Genomic DNA, 17,662 nt, shown 5'->3' with positions numbered 1-17,662 from the left:
ATCATGCACTCATCATCTTGATACTTCCCGCCTGTTGCTTCATCCAGCAACCCACCATTTGTCGAGAGAACCATATCCATCCTGACACTCATAGCGCTCAGCTTAAAGGAAACAGAAGATGCAACCCAAAAATACCACAAGATGCACAGACCCACCAAACCTGAACACCTCAACCACAAGTCTGGGCACCAAAAATGTAAGGGGAGGCGTTCAGCCCCGGTAAGTTTAATATTTATATTAAAGAGGTGGATGGTACAGCGGTGGACAAGACTGGCATGTAAGGCTACTGAAACCACCTGCACAGAGCTTAGGGAAATATTGCGAGACTTATGTTAGCTCCAGAGACCAGGATGCAGCAGGACATAACAAGACTCATCAAAGTACATGCATTAGGTCTGAAAAGCCTAGCTAACCAATAATCCACATTCATGAGTCTGGAAAGAGAGGACACAGGTGAGTGGACAGAATGCATGGTGCAGTGACATAGATAATGATACACAAGCCACACCACTACAACGTCAATCATGCCACATTATTCGCGAATTGTGAGTGTTGGAATCGATCATCGGGCATCGGCCACTTTGATCGTACAATGCGTGCATCCATGTCAATCATTCCTCATCATTCGTGAATCATGAACGTCGGAATCAATCATTGGGCATCGGCCACATCAATCATAAAATGAGTACATCCATGTCAATCATGCCGCATCGTTTGCGAATCATGAACGTCAGAATCGATAATTGGGCATCGGTCACATCAATCGTAAAATGCGTGTAGCCGCGTTGATCATGCTGCATCGTTCTCGGAGCGTCAGAATCGATCATTGGGCATAGGCTACATCGATCGTTATATGCATGCATCTATGTCAATTATGCCGCCTCGTTCGCGAAGCGTGAGGGTCGGAATCAATCCTTGAGCACCGGCCACATCGATTGTACAATGCGTGCATGTGTGTTGATCATTGATCGTAAAGCGCAGGCATCTTGGTCGATCATTGATTGTGTAGCGTGGGCATCTATGTCGATCATTGAGCAACAGCCGCATCGATCGTGCAAGTGCGTGCATCATTGTCGGTCATCGAGCATCGGCGGAATTGATTGTAAAGTGCGCGTCAGTATCGATCATCAAGCATCAGCCAGAGATGCACTTTCGTTTTTCTAGCAAACTGGCAACTTTCTTTGCTGGCGTGCTGGCTTACATCCCAAAATGGGCATCCGGTGCATGCGCCGCACCTCCCAGACTGCTGCGACCGCGACGGGAGGCCGATGTATGGTCGAGATGGCTGATGAAGATACTCAAAAGACGCCAATGTAAGATCGAGATGGCCGAGAAAGATTTTCTAAAGATGCCAATATCTCGAGCTAAAACACCATACTCTACAGACTGGCTCACCCTGATGTTAATTGTTGAATCTACCCTCAAACGAGGTAATGAAGGATGGTTTTGAGCATTTTTTGGTAATAACTTCTCTCCATGAAACATATCATAAACAAGTTGAGGCTCATTTTGAAGGTCTTTGCAAGAACTATGGTATGGTATCTCTGAAAAAATTCCATAATTTATTGGTAAGGTGCCAGATGCAAAGTAAAAGCCTCCTAAATTACCCCAGGGACAGGGCAATAAGGGACACTTGAAATAAAACTTAATTTATAAGTATTTGAAGCAAGCAGAGTGTACTTATCGATTACTAACAATACTCTTAAGTCCTCTACCTTTGTAGATGATGTAGATGTAGAATAAATGACATTTTCTGTGATTTTTACATGTTTTTCCTTTATTGATATGATATTACCATATCCATACATTACCATATTATTGATGTGATATTACTGCATCCATGGACATGCCAGTAAGCATTTACAACAACCTTGTCCACTGCAAGCTTCGTATCAGCAGCCATATAGCATTTCTTCTGTATCTGTAAGCTTACAGGATGGCTTGTAATTTCACATTGGGTCGTTTTAATTGGCTACAGTGAATTCACTATAACGAAAAAAGATTGCAAAAAGATACCTGAAACAGAAAAGAATATTTTAGTGAAAACCATCAAAATTTTGGGAAAAATAAATCATAGTTTAGGTAAATTACTTTTCATTCTATGTTGCCTGGTGCACAATTCTATCTGACATTATATGCCCAATTTTGTGATGACCAATGATATATTGATTTTTAGCTAAATGAAATTTATTTGCTGAGCAAGGCAAAAGTAATCAAAATTATTTGTTTTTAATTGATTTATCCATCAACTGAAGCCTTTGCTAGCCCAAGATTCTACTGTAAATGTGTTTATAGGGATGTCCCTTATTACCCCAGGGGGGGTTGTACCCTATTACCCCATCTTGCAGAAATGGCTGCCATTTTTTAGGGGGATGTGATTTGCAAATTCTGTCAATCATGTTTTTAAGCCAACACCTGTCTGCAATTTTTATGTAAGTAAAATTTTTTAATACGCTGAATGTTTTAATACCCTGTTTGACGGTATACTAACATTCTGCTCATATTTAGCTCATGAGAAATTTCTCAATTATTGCTTCATTCACGAGTTTCTTATCCTGAAGTACAGAGTATTTATTGCATATTCCAGGAGCAAGTCTTGCAATTGATCTAAACATTCATAGTGTGTTTAGTGGCCAAGATTCTCTCTAACTACTAAACAAATATCAATTAAATGAAGTGCATGAACTTAGATTTTAGTCTGAATGGCGAAAAACTTTATTCAAATTGCTATCTATTTCCCCATGATTGCTGTGAGCATGAAATGTATAATTAGTATCCCACTAAATTGGCCTCATCTAAACAAAACTTGAGATGACAAGATGGAATCAAGAAAAAATGTTATTCAGATTTTAAATGGTGCTGCTATCATCAACAATAAGTTTCAGTCCATAAAGTTTCAAAGAAATTCATCAAGAATAAGGTAATATTTTGATTAATTGTTAATATTAAAACCATATTTTTGAAATAGAATATCAGTGATAATCATCTCATGTAGTTGTTTGATTGAAAGTTCCTGGTATTTTGTTGATAATAAAATTTCCTTTCACAAGTAAATGAAAAATGTATGGCTACTCTCCTACCTTGGGGTTAAAACTTGACAACCTAGTTAATCAGACTTGTTTATTTATGTATCATTGCATTATTTCTATGTTAAGATGCTATAATATTGGATTTATTTCAAGTGATGAATTCTGTAATCGCTTTTCATGTTTTCAGTTCATTGGTGCAATTGCGGGGCAGAAGTCAGCATTTGTGTGTGCTTGATGACGCAGGGGAGCACTTGGCCCTCTTAGAGTATCAGGATGAGCAAGCCAACACACAAGTGTTGCAGGAGCTTGTCAATATTCCTGATAAACTGCATCAAACTCCCATACATCAAGGTACTTCTCAGGGTCATCATCATCCCTGCAAAAAGAAGAAAGTAAACACCGGCATATTCACTGTCAATTTAGACAGTGGAAGGTAAGATTTTAGTTTTCTTGTTGATATGTTCAGATTCATTGTTGATAAAATGAGTTTATTTGTTGATGCTCTCAGATTCTTTGTTGATATATGCAGATTTTTTGTTGAGACACTCAGATTACTTGTAGATGCTCTCAGATTTCTTGCTTCTTCTCAAAGCTTTTATAAGACGCACTATCACAAAAATGAATGAAATAATGACCAGAGAATGCATTACAATTTTCAAGGAGTCTAACAATTCTTTAAATCACGTTGGTAGATCAAAAAGCAGATTTAGCAAGTAATAATGATATATTAACAACATTGCATATGTAACAACATTTATATTATGTTAAGCATTGAATAATTGAATTTTGTTGGACACTAGTACATAATATATAATATATAGGTATATGGGAAACCACACAAAAATTTTGAGCCAGAAAGTTTTGACATAAACTATCATATCATGAAATTTAGACAAATCCGGTATTTTGGAAATAGATAGCTGAGGTCCAGGACAAAATGACGAGGGTTCCAGCAGTCCTTGATCGGTTAATGTTGTGCACCTCTGCATGATGACAATGCTGGTGGCTTCTCCAGCACAGTGCAAGTGATGGTTCTGTGAGTTTGTCTCAAGGAGCTTCTCTGCCCTCTAGACTGAAGAGGGCAGGTGAGACGGTCTTGATGTTGTGGCTGTTAGTGTTACTCCAATGTAGTCCAAGCGATGGAGCCTACAACCTTATTTGAAGCAAAATTTATAGACTACACCAGCCTCTGGGGGAACTTCCGCTCTTTGGCAGGGACCATTGTTGAAAATACTCAGGAGTTCAACATTGTTGTCAAGGGTGTCAGCAAGCCTGTTAAATTCATCAGTGATCTTGAAATGAAATTGGTTTTTAGTATAATAATACTGTGGTTGGCAGTCCAATTACTTCAATGGAGTCCGAAATATTCTTGTTGGCTAAAGATATTTGATTTTCACTCAAAAGATCTTTGATCCAATGCATTTTCTGGTCATTCATTGTATGCATGTAAACAAAAAAATTCTGCCATGTTATAAAATAATAATATATATATTTGTTTATAGGTATATATTTGCAAGTCACACTATGTGGGAGAAGTAACTTTGTACCTAATTTCTAGTTAGTTGTGACAACAACCCTAGTTTATTGTGAATGAGAGACTTGCTCTGTTATACATATCATTATTTATATCATTATTATTTATCATACCATTATTTATATCATTAAAATTGAGTATTATACACTGTAGAATAGTTAATTGCAAATTTTTAGGGTACAGAATGTCATTTAGTTATAGGCTACACTTAGTTATAGACTTCCAATGTATACCTACATGGAAAAAGTGTGGAACGCACCAACAATGAATTGTTTAAATGTTTTGAACACACCTACAATGAATCAAACTAAAATTGGTGTACTCACTGCAGAGTAAAACTGAATCAATAAATGGACTTGGTAATTTGTATAAGTTGCACTTGCACTATAAATTCCTATGCATAATCAAGCAAAATATGTAAGAACAAATGGAAAGTAAATAGCAGTTGGGCTGATAACTGTAATGAATAGTGAGTAGCAAGTGAAGCACAAACGAAGTTGATTAGCTTGATTCGCATGAATCACAATTATATGAGACTCACAACCAGAATATATGGCATGTGAAGGCAGCAAAACTACTTGCAATCACCAACACCTGCAGCAGCTTTTTACTTAGCAATCCACATTGTAAGTAATTCTAAGCTTCAGTTGCTCTGCATTTAATCCATATTGCCATCATCAATCGAGATTAGGATTTATCATGACTACTGGCTACAAAGAACAAAGAAAATGATTACGTACCTATATAATAGAACTAGTATAACTAATTAGCAATACAGGAGTAAGAGCACATGGTTAGGCTGAAGACTTATACCTTCCTGCAACAATGTTATTACAAACTATATACTCTAGTTCTATTTATACAATCACTGTGATCTTCTAAATATAATAACATTTGTTTAATCTATTGACAGATGCAGCAATTTGGGCCTCCTGCAAGGTCGGTGCAATGCAGCTCACTTCTGCCCCAGCGCTCCACTTTTGGCTGTACTGCAGCCTCCATACCGCATCCACGTGTTCCACACAGGTCACTTCACTCGGTCTTGTTAAATATAATCATTGATGATAAATTTTAGCTTCCTCACATGGGTGGCCAACAATTTTTTTCTGGTTTCATATCAAACAGACTCCCATGTGTAAAGTCTTGTGCAGAAAAGTTATTCTTTAGAATTATTGAAAGTAATTAAGAGATCTGCCATAACACATTCAAGTATCTGAAATTATACAAGTTGTATTTAGGGTTGAGATTAGTATCTTAATTCATAGTTTTTAATCATCAATTTTTTTCACTTTTAATAATTCAAATTATGGGGCCCAAGTATCAGTGTTTGATTGGGAAGGTAGCACAGAAGTCACATAACAGAGGACATCTCACACAACTCTCCGGTTACTCAGCAGTTCTTGTGCTGAAAGGTTTATTAGCAAATCAATTTGATGTCAATAGTAATGGGTAGCTGTGTGTAGTAGTTGCTTGTGTCTGGATCAGTTGCTTCTTTTAGAAGTTTATTAGAAAAAACTTTCGATTGAGTGCAACTACCTGGTAGGTAGGTGAACTGGCACTGCATCACTTTTGGTTACAACTTAATTAAGTCTTTGGACAGTCGATGACTAAGTTCAATTCATGAGCAGTCTTCTGTGTAGCATTGCAGTCACCACCAGCATTCCTCATGCTTCCTGAAGTAGACGGGACATTTTTTTTCTGACAAAGTGACTCGAGATAAACAAGTGAAAAATTCACGATAGAAACGTTCTGGAGCTGTGAACTCAAATTTGTAGTGAACTCTTATTTGTAGTAAGCCAATGAAGATTTCCTGTAGGAGTTGCAATCTCCACAGACGGCTGGTGATAGTTCATTTCTGTGGGAATACCTATATTTTTCAACTGCTGTGTCAAATCACAGACGTGCCATATGCTGCTAGACTGCTGCCTCGCCATGCACATACTATATCATCCTTCTGATTCAGTCTTACTCTAGTTTTAAGAGGCAGCATTAGAATGCCTAGGCATTTTTCAATATCCTGGCTTATTTTATTGATTAACAGATTTCCATACACTGTTTAGTTGAGATTCGATAGCATTTTTATGGAAAACTTATAGCTTGTGGAACTGTTGATGTGAAATCGCATCAACACACATTAAACAATTAAAACTTAATCCACACCTACACCGAGTTTCATGCAGGCACACATGTTAGAGCTTATATTTTATCATTGTAATCAAACGACCGAAAAGTCACTATTATACAATTCTTAACTTCAGTGCAACAGAGCATTATTATTTTGTTAGCTTGTAGTGAAATGACTTGATAACAAGTATGTCCTATACAAAGTTGAGCTTTCAAATAAGACAAATGAGACATATAAAAGTCAACAATTTTGATCACGTGAAACAAATTTGCTTCAATGATCCAAAAAATCAAGACAGCCACACCGATGCAAAAAAGTTGCGGTCTTGACAACAAAACTGAATATTGAGTTTCTATCATAAAATGTTCAAGCTTGAATGTAGCTTTTCACTTGTAAGACTGTAGTAATTTAGAGTTGCTTGTTATAATTAAACTCTTGTATGCGCATTCTAACAGATTAAATATTTTTACCTTCAGAACTTGGAACTTGCTGTGAGGTCATTGAGTTCAGCAACATATTGCATGGGCTGGTAGGAATGCAGTGGCTGCCGAGCTCCCCAGATCGTCCTGTGTCATGCGAAGGCAGCGATGCAGTGTCCGCTTCACGTGGTAAGTCTGTACTAAACTCTAGCTAGTTCTACTCAGCTTATACATGATACTGCACACACATGTGCAGTTGTATACATATACACTGTAAAGATACACACTGTATACCTCCTCTCCTTCCTTGTATTTTACTTATGATCGACGATGTCTCGTTGTTAGTTGGTTTACACATCGAGTGTAAAAACCAAGATATTAGAGTTAACATCTTTACATCGACCTAGTCATTAAGTATGCGAAATCTCTTGTACTACATTTCTTTTATCATTGCAAGCATGCGTTACAATCAGAAGGGGAGTGTAGGGAAGAGTACCTACAGTGTATTTTGTGTGAAATTATTAGTATCTTTTATTAAATTAGTGGATAATGAAATAATGTTCTTGCTTATTATTTAACATCCAAAGATGTAGAAAAAGACTTAGTGGAAATTTTGTGTATGATGAATGAATAATTCAGTATAAGTATGTCTGATATAAATAAAACATATAGATTCTGTGCCTCTATTTTAGTCAATTTTTCGTTACAAATAGTTAGTTTTGCTAATTCACTAGCAATTATCAATAATATTATTAATAATTACTGATTATTCATATTATTTTATTGGATTATTTGTATTTATTTTTTATTATTCCGTATTTTATTTTATTAGATATTTTATTTTACATTATAGGTGACGTAAAGAAGGCCAGTCTCTCGCCTGTTCTTGGCTTCACTGAAAACGAGATCGTCGTGTTCCAGTCTGCCGCCCCCTCCCAGCGCCTCGTGGTGGACCATCTTGCATGGGTCAGTCTTGCAATCATCTTTCATTTCTTTAATACATTCAACGCTCATGCGTACTGTTTACAAGCTGAAGGAAAATAAGGCCCTGCATTTACAATGAGAATAATACGATTGTTTCGTTGTTGTAGTGAAGTTTCAGAAGTGTGAGTAGAGTTTGTTGTGTCTAGGCTGTGCCGGCGAGCGACTGTGTGGTCGTGGTGCTCATGGACGCTGGCGTGCAGTTCTGGAGTCTGGCAGCTGGTGGTAGCCAATCAAGTGCTAGAGGAGGTGCTGCTGCTGCTAGTAGGTTGGCTTCAACTACTGGTAGTGCTGCCGCTACCACTGCTGGTAGTGCTGCTGCTGGTTCTTCCACATCGCCGCAAGCTCTGTCGGCGGTAATCCCTCCACCAACAGGAGCGGCCTCATTTTTACCTGTCGTCGGCGTCACTCTTATGCCGTGGGTGTCTTCTGTCTTCAATTGAGAGGCAAAAGATTTATTAAATCAAAAGTTTTTGTATACGGATTAGGTAAAAGACGTACGCTGAGTGTATCATGGAAGGATTTGAGTTCTTTGTATCGTTGTTTCTCTGTGCTAAAAAATGCTTTGGCTATAGGATAAGGTCCTTGATTAGAACCAACCAAGAATCATAAGGATAAGGGCAACATATACCAACAGACTCTTGCATTTTTTATCTCCGAGTTTTTATCTCATTTTTTATCTCTTGCATTTTTTATCTCTGCTTATGATATCTCTGTGTCTAAAACGCAAATACACAACAGTGTGAGTAATTTGATCTGCTGTAATCCCAATTTCTTTCTTAATTTTGAAACGTTTTGTATTTGTTGAACAAAGAGATTTAGTTCGATGTTTCAGTTGACTATTGCTACGTGCAGGTGCGGGAGGGTGGTGGTGGTGGCCCTCCGCCACATGCGTGTGGTGGTGTGCAGCTTAGCGCACGCCTCGTCCAGTGTGGTGGCGCTGGAGGCTCCTCGTGACGCTCCTGACGTCAGCGGTGCTGCCGTGTGTGCCGTGACCGCCGTCGGGGTGCGGCATGAGACATGCAGCGAGGTGACTGAGACCTGTCAGTTACAAGGAACAATGGCGGCTGTTTGCTATGTTTTGCCTACCTTATGCATGTATTTATATCATTTCATTGATTAAATCTCTATTAAATCAAACTAAACAAGAATATTTGTTTAGTCTAAACTCACCACATACAGCGAGGTGACTGTGATTTACAAGGAACAATGGCAGCTCATAGCTGTATTTGTCTACCTTATGCATGTATATAAATCATTTTATTGATTAGATCTCAAACTAAACAAGAATTGAATATCACAAAAACTCAATATACAATTTTCAACGAAAAATTGTAGTAGTACAGCGTTGAATTTTTGAATTGATGATGTAGCTGGACTATACAACATTCTAAGGAAAATATGAAGAAGTTTTTGTAATTTTCTTTGCTTATCAATTCTTGATTCATTCCAAAGTTATATGTTTGGCACCGAAATTTGGAGCCTCTTGCTGCTAAATTTAACATGTTTAGCATGATTTTTTATGCTCACTAATGTTGATTGGTTGTCTTACAATGCTATTCTTACCTGAGTCGAGAATGGTATGACATGAAGTTGATGTTCTTTCTAAAGCGAATGTGCAGGAAGAATAAGAACTTTTGTTACTTACAGAGATTTAATGGGAACATTTATTAACTTGATTAGTTTTGCTAGTTCACGACTGTAGCAATACTCAGAAAGTGATGATATCTAACATGATGCAATATAATTTGTAACTAGAAATGGTTCTCAGCTACTCGAGTACTAGTAAGAACTAATGCTTGATTATAATTAATTGTAGTGAGAAGTTTGAAGGCTCGTTTGACTCTCAGCCGCCGTGGGCAGTTGCTGCTGGTGCTGGACACGGCTGGCCGGGTGCTGGTCTACGACGCGCAGTCCTGGACCTGCATTAAAACTCTACGGTCGCCCTCACTTAGGATAGGTGGGATGACACTGCAGCACCACGTCATCCTTGTAACTTAGGATAGGTGGGGCGACACTGCAGCACCACGTCATCCTTGTGACTTAGGATAGGTGGGGTGACACTGCAGCACCACGTCAACCTTGTAACTTAGGATAGGTGGGGCGACACTGCAGCACCACGTCAACCTTGTAACTTAGGATAGGTGGGGCGACACTGCAGCACCAGGTCAACCTTGTGACTTAGGATAGGTGGGGTGACACTGCAGCACCAGGTCACCTTGTAACTTAGGATAGGTGGGGCGACACTGCAGCACCAGGTCAACCTTGTGACTTAGGATAGGTGGGGTGACACTGCAGCACCAGGTCTACCTTGTAACTTAGGATAGGTGGGGTGACACTGCAGCACCAGGTCTACCTTGTAACTTAGGATAGGTGGGGTGACACTGCAGCACCACGTCAACCTTGTAACTTAGGATAGGTGGGGTGACACCGCAGCACCATGTCCATCTTGTAATGCTCCATGAGGCTCACTTTTTCAACTTTCGAGTCAATTATCCGATGAACTCACACAGTACCATACTACATAGATTCGCCAGCGGTACTCTAAATGTAGTAATAATTATGAAGTGGCCTTTAATTATAAATTCCTTTGCTTGCGAGGCAAGACTGCGAATTTGACTTGGTCAATTTGAAGTATTCTCAGCATCGCCTCTCGTCCACCAGAAAGCTTCAGCACAAGCAAGAACGGTGAACTGCTCAGCCTATCTTACAACAACCACACGACAAAGCTCTACCGCATCTGCAACCTCCTCCAGAAGCTTCCATTGAAGTCTGCGGGTAATTCTAAGCAGATTTCACTGTTCACTTTGGCCTCAAGGCTTTCTGGCATCGCGTTGACTCTACCAGGCCATTTTGTGGCTTAGACGAATCATGAAGCATGGTAGCCATTTGACAGCTGAGAAAAGTGGAACCTGCGACTTTAGGAGTCGTTGCTTTAATAAACCTTAATTACTTAAGAAAAATGTACACATCATTCATCATAATGCTTGCTATCATAGTTGAGACATCAGCCATCACTATGTTTGCCATCATAGTTGAGACATCAGCCATCATTGTGCTTGCTATTATACTTGAGACATCCGCTATCATACTTGAGACATCCGCTATCATATTTGAGACATCAGCTATCATGGTTGAGACATCAGCTTATTATGGTTGAGACATCAGCCATCATTGTGCTTGTAACGGCTCCTAAATTATTCTACTCGTCTCAGTTCGGGAGCTGTGTGATGTGCGAATTGCATAAGGTGGAAATGAAGCTCAAGACTTAATCAGTGTTTCCTTACATTTCTGTGTCGAAACCTGCATGTACAGGATTTTATTAGAGTGCTAAACATACAAGACAGGGAGATCATAGCATAAAAATTAATTTAATAAAGTCCCAGAAGGGTGCTGCTCAGACTTGAAGCGGAACATTCCATAATCTTCGTGTATGAGAGTGAACTGGTGACATGTCTTGTGTCAGATATCCGCAGTGGCGAGGCTGCAAGAGTGTGTGCGGTTCACTTTGATGAAGACTCCAAAGTTGTGACTGCATCTCGCCCTCCTGATCCACATCGCAGGAAAAGTTGTCTTAAAAAAATTGAGGTAAGGATAAGCAGCCTTGTAATTTGTTATGTTTTTAATCCAGCATCTCGTTCCATGGTTTTGGTCCTGTCACCTAGTGATTGAAAGTCTCATTAAACTACAATCCATTTTACTAACAGCCCTGCAATAGACCAGAGACACACACTATTTACTCTGTCTGCTATTATTCAGTTTCGTCTTCGGATGCTCATTGTTATTTTAAATTACTAAATTTTTTTATCCAATGCTATGAGGAGTCGGAAACCTCCCATCAACGCCTTGGTCTAGCAAATGCACTGAAATTCTTATCTCGGTGAAGAGTTCGTTCTCTATAATCTTTCTCTACCTGAACATTCCCCAGTGCCGCTCAGTGGCACTGGAGAATTTTGTAAATTCTTATACGAGGAAATTTCGTGAATTTCTTCGAGGACATATTGGTTGAGTATCTTAAACTAGTTGAATCACAACAAATTGCTACCATTTCCAATGGTGATACTGTCTAAGTAAATTGCTCATATTTCATGCCTTGGCAAAACCCAGGCTTGGTCTCCCGAACCAGATTTAAATTAATTCGTTTACACTAGTCTAGTTTCAGCTCTTCAAGCTCAATATTTTATGCGCCATGCATTCTCCTTTGGAATTTCTTTTCCAAGCGTGCCACATCGCACCCTGCCTGGCGACGAATGCTGGCGGAGTTTGGTAGCTTCCCGCACGAGGAGCGCGCTGCCATCTGGTGCGGACTGCTGGCCCTGCCGCGCTGCTCCGCCATCCACACCAACCTTTGTGGCAAAGCCATGCATCCTCAAGTGCCCGAGTATGAGGCCATGGCCGACAAGCGTCTCAGAGACTCCTTCAGAAGGTGCCTCCGCCATGCCCACTATTCCTTCTAATGTGTTCACCCTTCAGTGAGGCATCTCACTTGTATTGACATCTTTATATCGTCTTGGCATAGTTTGGGTTCATTAATCAGTTAATAGTTTGATGTTCAAGATGAAATCTGGATTATTCAAGTTGAGCTAGTTAATTCTATATCGATCTAGTCTGCTCATAGCAATAAGTAATTTATTAAAAATAAAATCGTATGACGGAAAGGCCAAGAATTATAGCACCATCAAAAAAATTAATAGCAAAGTAACGCAAAGCAACGTTGGTCACTTGTGTGTGCAGAAGTTTGTCGTGCCTGTACTACTGGGCGCCGCAGCTCGTCTCTTACTCTTGGGTGCCAAGCTTCGTGTTCCCCTTCGTCAAGAGCCTCCAGCACGCCCCTCTCATCTGCTTCGAGCTTTGCGTTGCCCTCATCAGTATGTCATGTCTGATTTGTTCGGTTCTTTGAATGCAGGTGTTGTCTGATTGTACTTTTATGCTGGTCCGATGTCGTGTGTATTGCCAGTAGCACATGTTTGTGTTGCAGTGTCGTGGTGCCGGCTGTGGTTCTCACCAGCACATGACAAGGTCGTGTGTGTTGCCAGTAGCACATGTCTGTGTTGCAGTGTCGTGGTGCCGGCTGTGGTTCTCACCAGCACCTGACAAGGTCGCGTGTGTTGCCAGTAACACATGTCTGTGTTGCAGTGTCGTGGTGCCGGCTGTGGTTCTCGCCAGCACCTGTCAAGGTCGCGTGTGTTGCCAGTAACACATGTCTGTGTTGCAGTGTCGTGGTGCCGGCTGTGGTTCTCGCCAGCTCCTGACAAAGTCGTGTGTGTTGCCAGTAACACATGTCTGTGTTGCAGTGTCGTGGTGCCGGCTGTGGTTCTCGCCAGCTCCTGACAAAGTCGTGTGTGTTGCCAGTAACACATGTCTGTGTTGCAGTGTCGTGGTGCCGGCTGTGGTTCTCGCCAGCACCTGACAAGGTCGCGTGTGTCGCCCTCAACGTCGTCGAGGCGCTCGTCTGCAACGCGTCGCCGCGGCTCATGGCAGCGTTCCTGCACGCGCGCGTCACGGCCGCCACGTACGCGTGGCCGCTGCTCTCCTCCGCCTTCTCGCAGGTGCCCGCTTGGAGTACAATATTTGTGTCCAGTATTTTGTGGGGTTCTTAATATCGCTTGTTTCGTGTTTATTTACAGTAATATTAAATTACTGTTTATTGCAAGTCGTGTGCGCCGGGACTATGTTCTTAAAACATTGAATTATTTTATCCTGGACGTGAATATTTTGCTGTATAAGTTGACTCGTTACGAAATTATATCTAGTCTAAGTCGTTTGATTAATTTACAAGTTTACTTTTTATTTTTAAATTTTCGTAAATCAAATTCCGAAATTGAAGAAAGGGTTTTTATAATTGGTCCTTTTTTGTTGTATAATACAGAGCAACGGATTTCTATTAAATGCTAACATTTTCTAAAATCAAACCGTTATCAAATCCATGTACGTTCATGGAATGAGTTACTGAGCTTAGTGAGCTATTAGGGTGTCTTATTAATTACAATGCAGTGTTGGTAAGTGCCACAATATTGGACAGGTGCTCTCCGCTGAGGACTGGCTGGTGGCCTGGGACCATCTGCTGTGCGAGTCCCCCTCGTACCTCCTCTGCTTCACCGCCGCCTTCAGCCTCTGTCTCGCGCCCTCCATCACCGCCGCTGCGTCGCACCCTCATCAGATTGAGGTGCATTATTTAATCATAATCTTTACTTAATGCAAGAAATGAAGGCTATTATTTCCTTTGCTGATGTTTTGTGCTTCACGTATGGAGCTGGTGACGGCTTTACAGAAACGTAGTTTAACGTTTTTTCTGTACACGCCTTCATTTCATGGGTGATCTATGATAACCAACTTCATATGGTCGTTTCCTTGTTGGGTCAATTACTTATTCCATTATACATGTTACTTCGTTCATATGTTGCGGAGGTTGATCCGAACTATGATGTCGATGCAAATAACATTGTTACCGTGCCACACACATACACAGCTTATAACGTGTGCTTGTTAGTGACGAACTAATTTTTTTTTAACGCAAACCAAGTTATTGAGCAACTAATAAGCATTGTCTCATCTAAAATTTATCCTGCTAATCTACTACGGAATTAAATTTTAAAGATTAATGTATTCTTCAATTTTTTAATATTTTTCCTATTCGAAATTTTCGATGTTCCCATTGGCATGGTTCTTGAGCGCCTTGCCCTCGAACCTCGTAGTGTCTGACTGCAGGTCTCAGTGGTGGGGCTAGGTTGTTGTGTTGCGGCATTTCTTGCATAGTTCTTCTATTACTTTCTCTGTCCCTCTTCTTATGTTAATTTCTCTGCCTCACTATAGCTGTCATCTCGTATGAGTAACCTCTGGTACGAGTGTCTTGTCCGGTGTGCTGTTTCTTATCTTCTTCCTGGCATATAACCGCTGGCTTATTCTTGCTCGCTTGCTATTTTCCATCTGCCAACTCTTGTTGGTGAAGAATTATTATGATTTACACAAACAATTTGACCATCCTACTGCGTCGGCGACGAGTTTCTACTCACAGCGCCAGCTAGCTTGATTCGCAAGGCTAGGCTATTGTATCCATTATATTACACCTTCCTTTGTACCGGTTTTAATTCGTCCTGGCAGTAGGCTTTTTGTGTCCTTTATTTCTCTAGAAATTCTGTTCCCTCTGTTGCAGACTTTGTACAACCAGGAGTCGTACGTGCCTCTGCGGTGCGTGCTGAAGAAGGCAACGGAATTGCACAGAAGCATGCAGCTGGACGAGGAACTCCTGCTCAAACTGGACCACATTTCTGAGTACCCTCGAGACGGACTGCCCATCTTCGACAGCATACCTGACATGCAGGTATGCTTCATTGTCTACCTGCATTCTCGCAACTATAATGCACTGCCCTGCAATAACTGAAGCTCCATGTCATGACAAGTCGTCACTTAGTGGCTAATTACAACTTAGCGGCTCCTGAGCTCTCCTCAGTCATGATAGCGAATCTTGTTTAGGAAATAAGGTTATGGGCTCTTTTCTGGTTAATTTGATCTCCAAACGTAGATTGAAGGCATTTATTGTGAATATAAATCCTAGCACATCAAGCAGAGTGAAAACTGTTCCTTTTTAATGAATGAATGAACAAAAACCGCTAAAAAATATTCATGTTAACCCATTAATGCTGAGCGGTTCCCTTTGGAACCAGCGGGAAAAATGGATTCATGATAAAATCGAATGATCAAATAAATATACAAGTGGATGCGTAGGTTTGATACACATCTTGTACATGTTCTGGCAATGTTTGGCTCTGCTGCGCCGACTACTCCCTGCTTAGCTAACATTCAAAGATTATAAGAACCAAGTGTTAGACAGGACGGCTTGATATCATAGCGGAGAAAGATGAGTAATTTATTCCAAAAATATATTATTTTTGAGTCAGATGCAGAATTTTATCGATAAAGTGAGTACTTTCAATGCTGTATTGAGGTATTGCGTGATACAATGTTTCTAAAGTCATTTAGATCATGAAATATATAGCCCGGCTCCAAATGGGGCCAAGCTATAATTTTTCACATACAATGAAAAATGAATATTTGAACATATTTTTCATTTATTACCATCACAAGTGATAATATTTTCACAGGAAACCAAAGAAAAATACAGAAAATAATTCTCGGCATTAATGGGTTAACATGTCAGTGCTTCTTAACAACGTCAAAGCATATTCTTATGGTATATGAAATCTCGTGATAAAATTATGTCCAGAATTATTTGAATTAAATTTGTGCAGTTGACTAATGCTGTGGGCGAAGGAGGCTTCCTGCAGAGCCTTGGCTGGTCTCTGGATGAAGGTTTGACACGCTAAATTTTGTTGATGCAAATCCTTGTTGAGTTTACGTGGAATTATTGCGTGATTTTCGTACCGTTTTTTATGGAAATAATTTATTGATTAGCGCAAATGCTGCGATGATTTAAAGCTATTTTTGAGTTTTATTTGTGTAAGTGCTGCAAGAGAATTGATGTTTGTCAAAGAGAATTTGCTAATAATTGTTCCTGCGTCCGAGGAAGCAATAGAGTAAATAATTATTTATCTTCAATTCCTTCAATTAAAGATTCAATAACATCAGATTCTTTTTTTTTTCTTTTGAAGGGCTCTATGAAATTGAACTGTCATTTTTATATGTTATTCACTTTTGATTGATATGCATCACAATTTCGAATCTGAGCATCATTGTTAATAAAATTCTCAGCCTCCAACAAAGACAAATTCATCCGCCATTTTGAGATGTATGCAAGCGAAATTTGTCGTGCACGTTGTTCATCATTAACTTTTATAATATTGAGTATTACTTATAAGTATTACTTTAACTTTTACAATATTGAGTACGGTGCTTTGGTTTGTGCAGAAGAGTTTGAGCGGCAGCGAGCAGCGTTGCAGGAGCAAGAGGCGGACTGCATAGCGCGCATGAGACGTGTCCGGCAACGAGATAAGCAGGCGCTCTGCAGTTACTGATCACTTCACTGCTAACTCGAGCGAGCGTTTATTTGTTTGAGTGATGATACGGGATGCCGAAGTGACCGGGGTCAACTCAAACTGCCTTGAACCAATGAAGAACAATACCTAAACCAAAAAAATATGTATATATCGTAAAAAAACACCTGAAGTAGAAAGGAATATTTTAGTGACTATCATATTTTTTTGAGAAATAAATCATAGTTTAGGTTAATTACTTTTCATTCTATGTTGCCCGGTGCCCAATCTATCTATGACATTATATGCCCAATTTTGTGATGATCGGTGATGCATTAATTTTTCGTTACGTGATATTTTTTACTGAGAGAGGTAAATTTAATCAAAATTCTTTGTCGTTAACCGATTTTTTTTTAACCAAAGCCTTTCCTAACCAAGGTTCTGCTGTAAATGCTTTTTTAGAGGTGTCCCGTATTACCCTCGGGGGGTGTCCCTTCATAACCCATCTTGCGGAAATGGCCACCATTTTGTTTTATATTGAGATGCTCAAATTCGGTTATAAAGTTTTAAAGCCAACAACAGTCTGCAAGTATTATTTTAGCGAAATTTTTTAATACGGGCAATATTTTTTACTACAAAACAGA

At 39.8% G+C, this 17,662-nt stretch overlaps 1 protein-coding gene across 1 annotated transcript; it reads left to right on the top strand.

Annotated features, from left to right (window-relative positions):
* Nucleotides 1-2,571: 2,571 nt before the first annotated feature.
* On the top strand, nt 2,572-17,217 carry LOC108681862 (TBC1 domain family member 31). The gene is made up of 17 exons (XM_018170937.2): nt 2,572-2,920; nt 3,217-3,462; nt 5,477-5,589; nt 7,165-7,296; nt 7,961-8,073; nt 8,238-8,506; nt 8,944-9,118; nt 9,952-10,048; nt 10,753-10,866; nt 11,555-11,676; nt 12,309-12,514; nt 12,823-12,956; nt 13,462-13,637; nt 14,111-14,254; nt 15,242-15,409; nt 16,338-16,398; nt 16,954-17,217. Exons 1-17 carry the CDS (start codon nt 2,820-2,822, stop codon nt 17,058-17,060), a joined length of 2,478 nt encoding a protein of 825 aa, XP_018026426.1. The 5' UTR covers nt 2,572-2,819; the 3' UTR covers nt 17,061-17,217.
* The last annotated feature ends 445 nt before the right edge of the window (nt 17,218-17,662 follow it).

The sequence above is a fragment of the Hyalella azteca genome, unplaced genomic scaffold (assembly GCF_000764305.2).
Source record: "Hyalella azteca isolate HAZT.00-mixed unplaced genomic scaffold, Hazt_2.0.2 contig3653, whole genome shotgun sequence".
Lineage (NCBI taxonomy): Eukaryota > Metazoa > Arthropoda > Malacostraca > Amphipoda > Hyalellidae > Hyalella > Hyalella azteca.
The sequence above is the reverse complement of the archived record's forward strand: the minus strand, read 5'-3'. Positions and strand labels throughout refer to the sequence as shown.

Coding starts and splice junctions, on each gene's coding strand:
- LOC108681862 (XM_018170937.2), top strand. CDS start 2,820: ATGGAATCAAGAAAAAATGTTATTCAGATTTTAAATGGTGCTGCTATC. Junction 2,921..3,216: donor AGAAATTCATCAAGAATAAG/GTAATATTTTGA, acceptor TCATGTTTTCAG/TTCATTGGTGCAATTGCGGG. Junction 10,867..11,554: donor GCTTCCATTGAAGTCTGCGG/GTAATTCTAAGC, acceptor GTCTTGTGTCAG/ATATCCGCAGTGGCGAGGCT.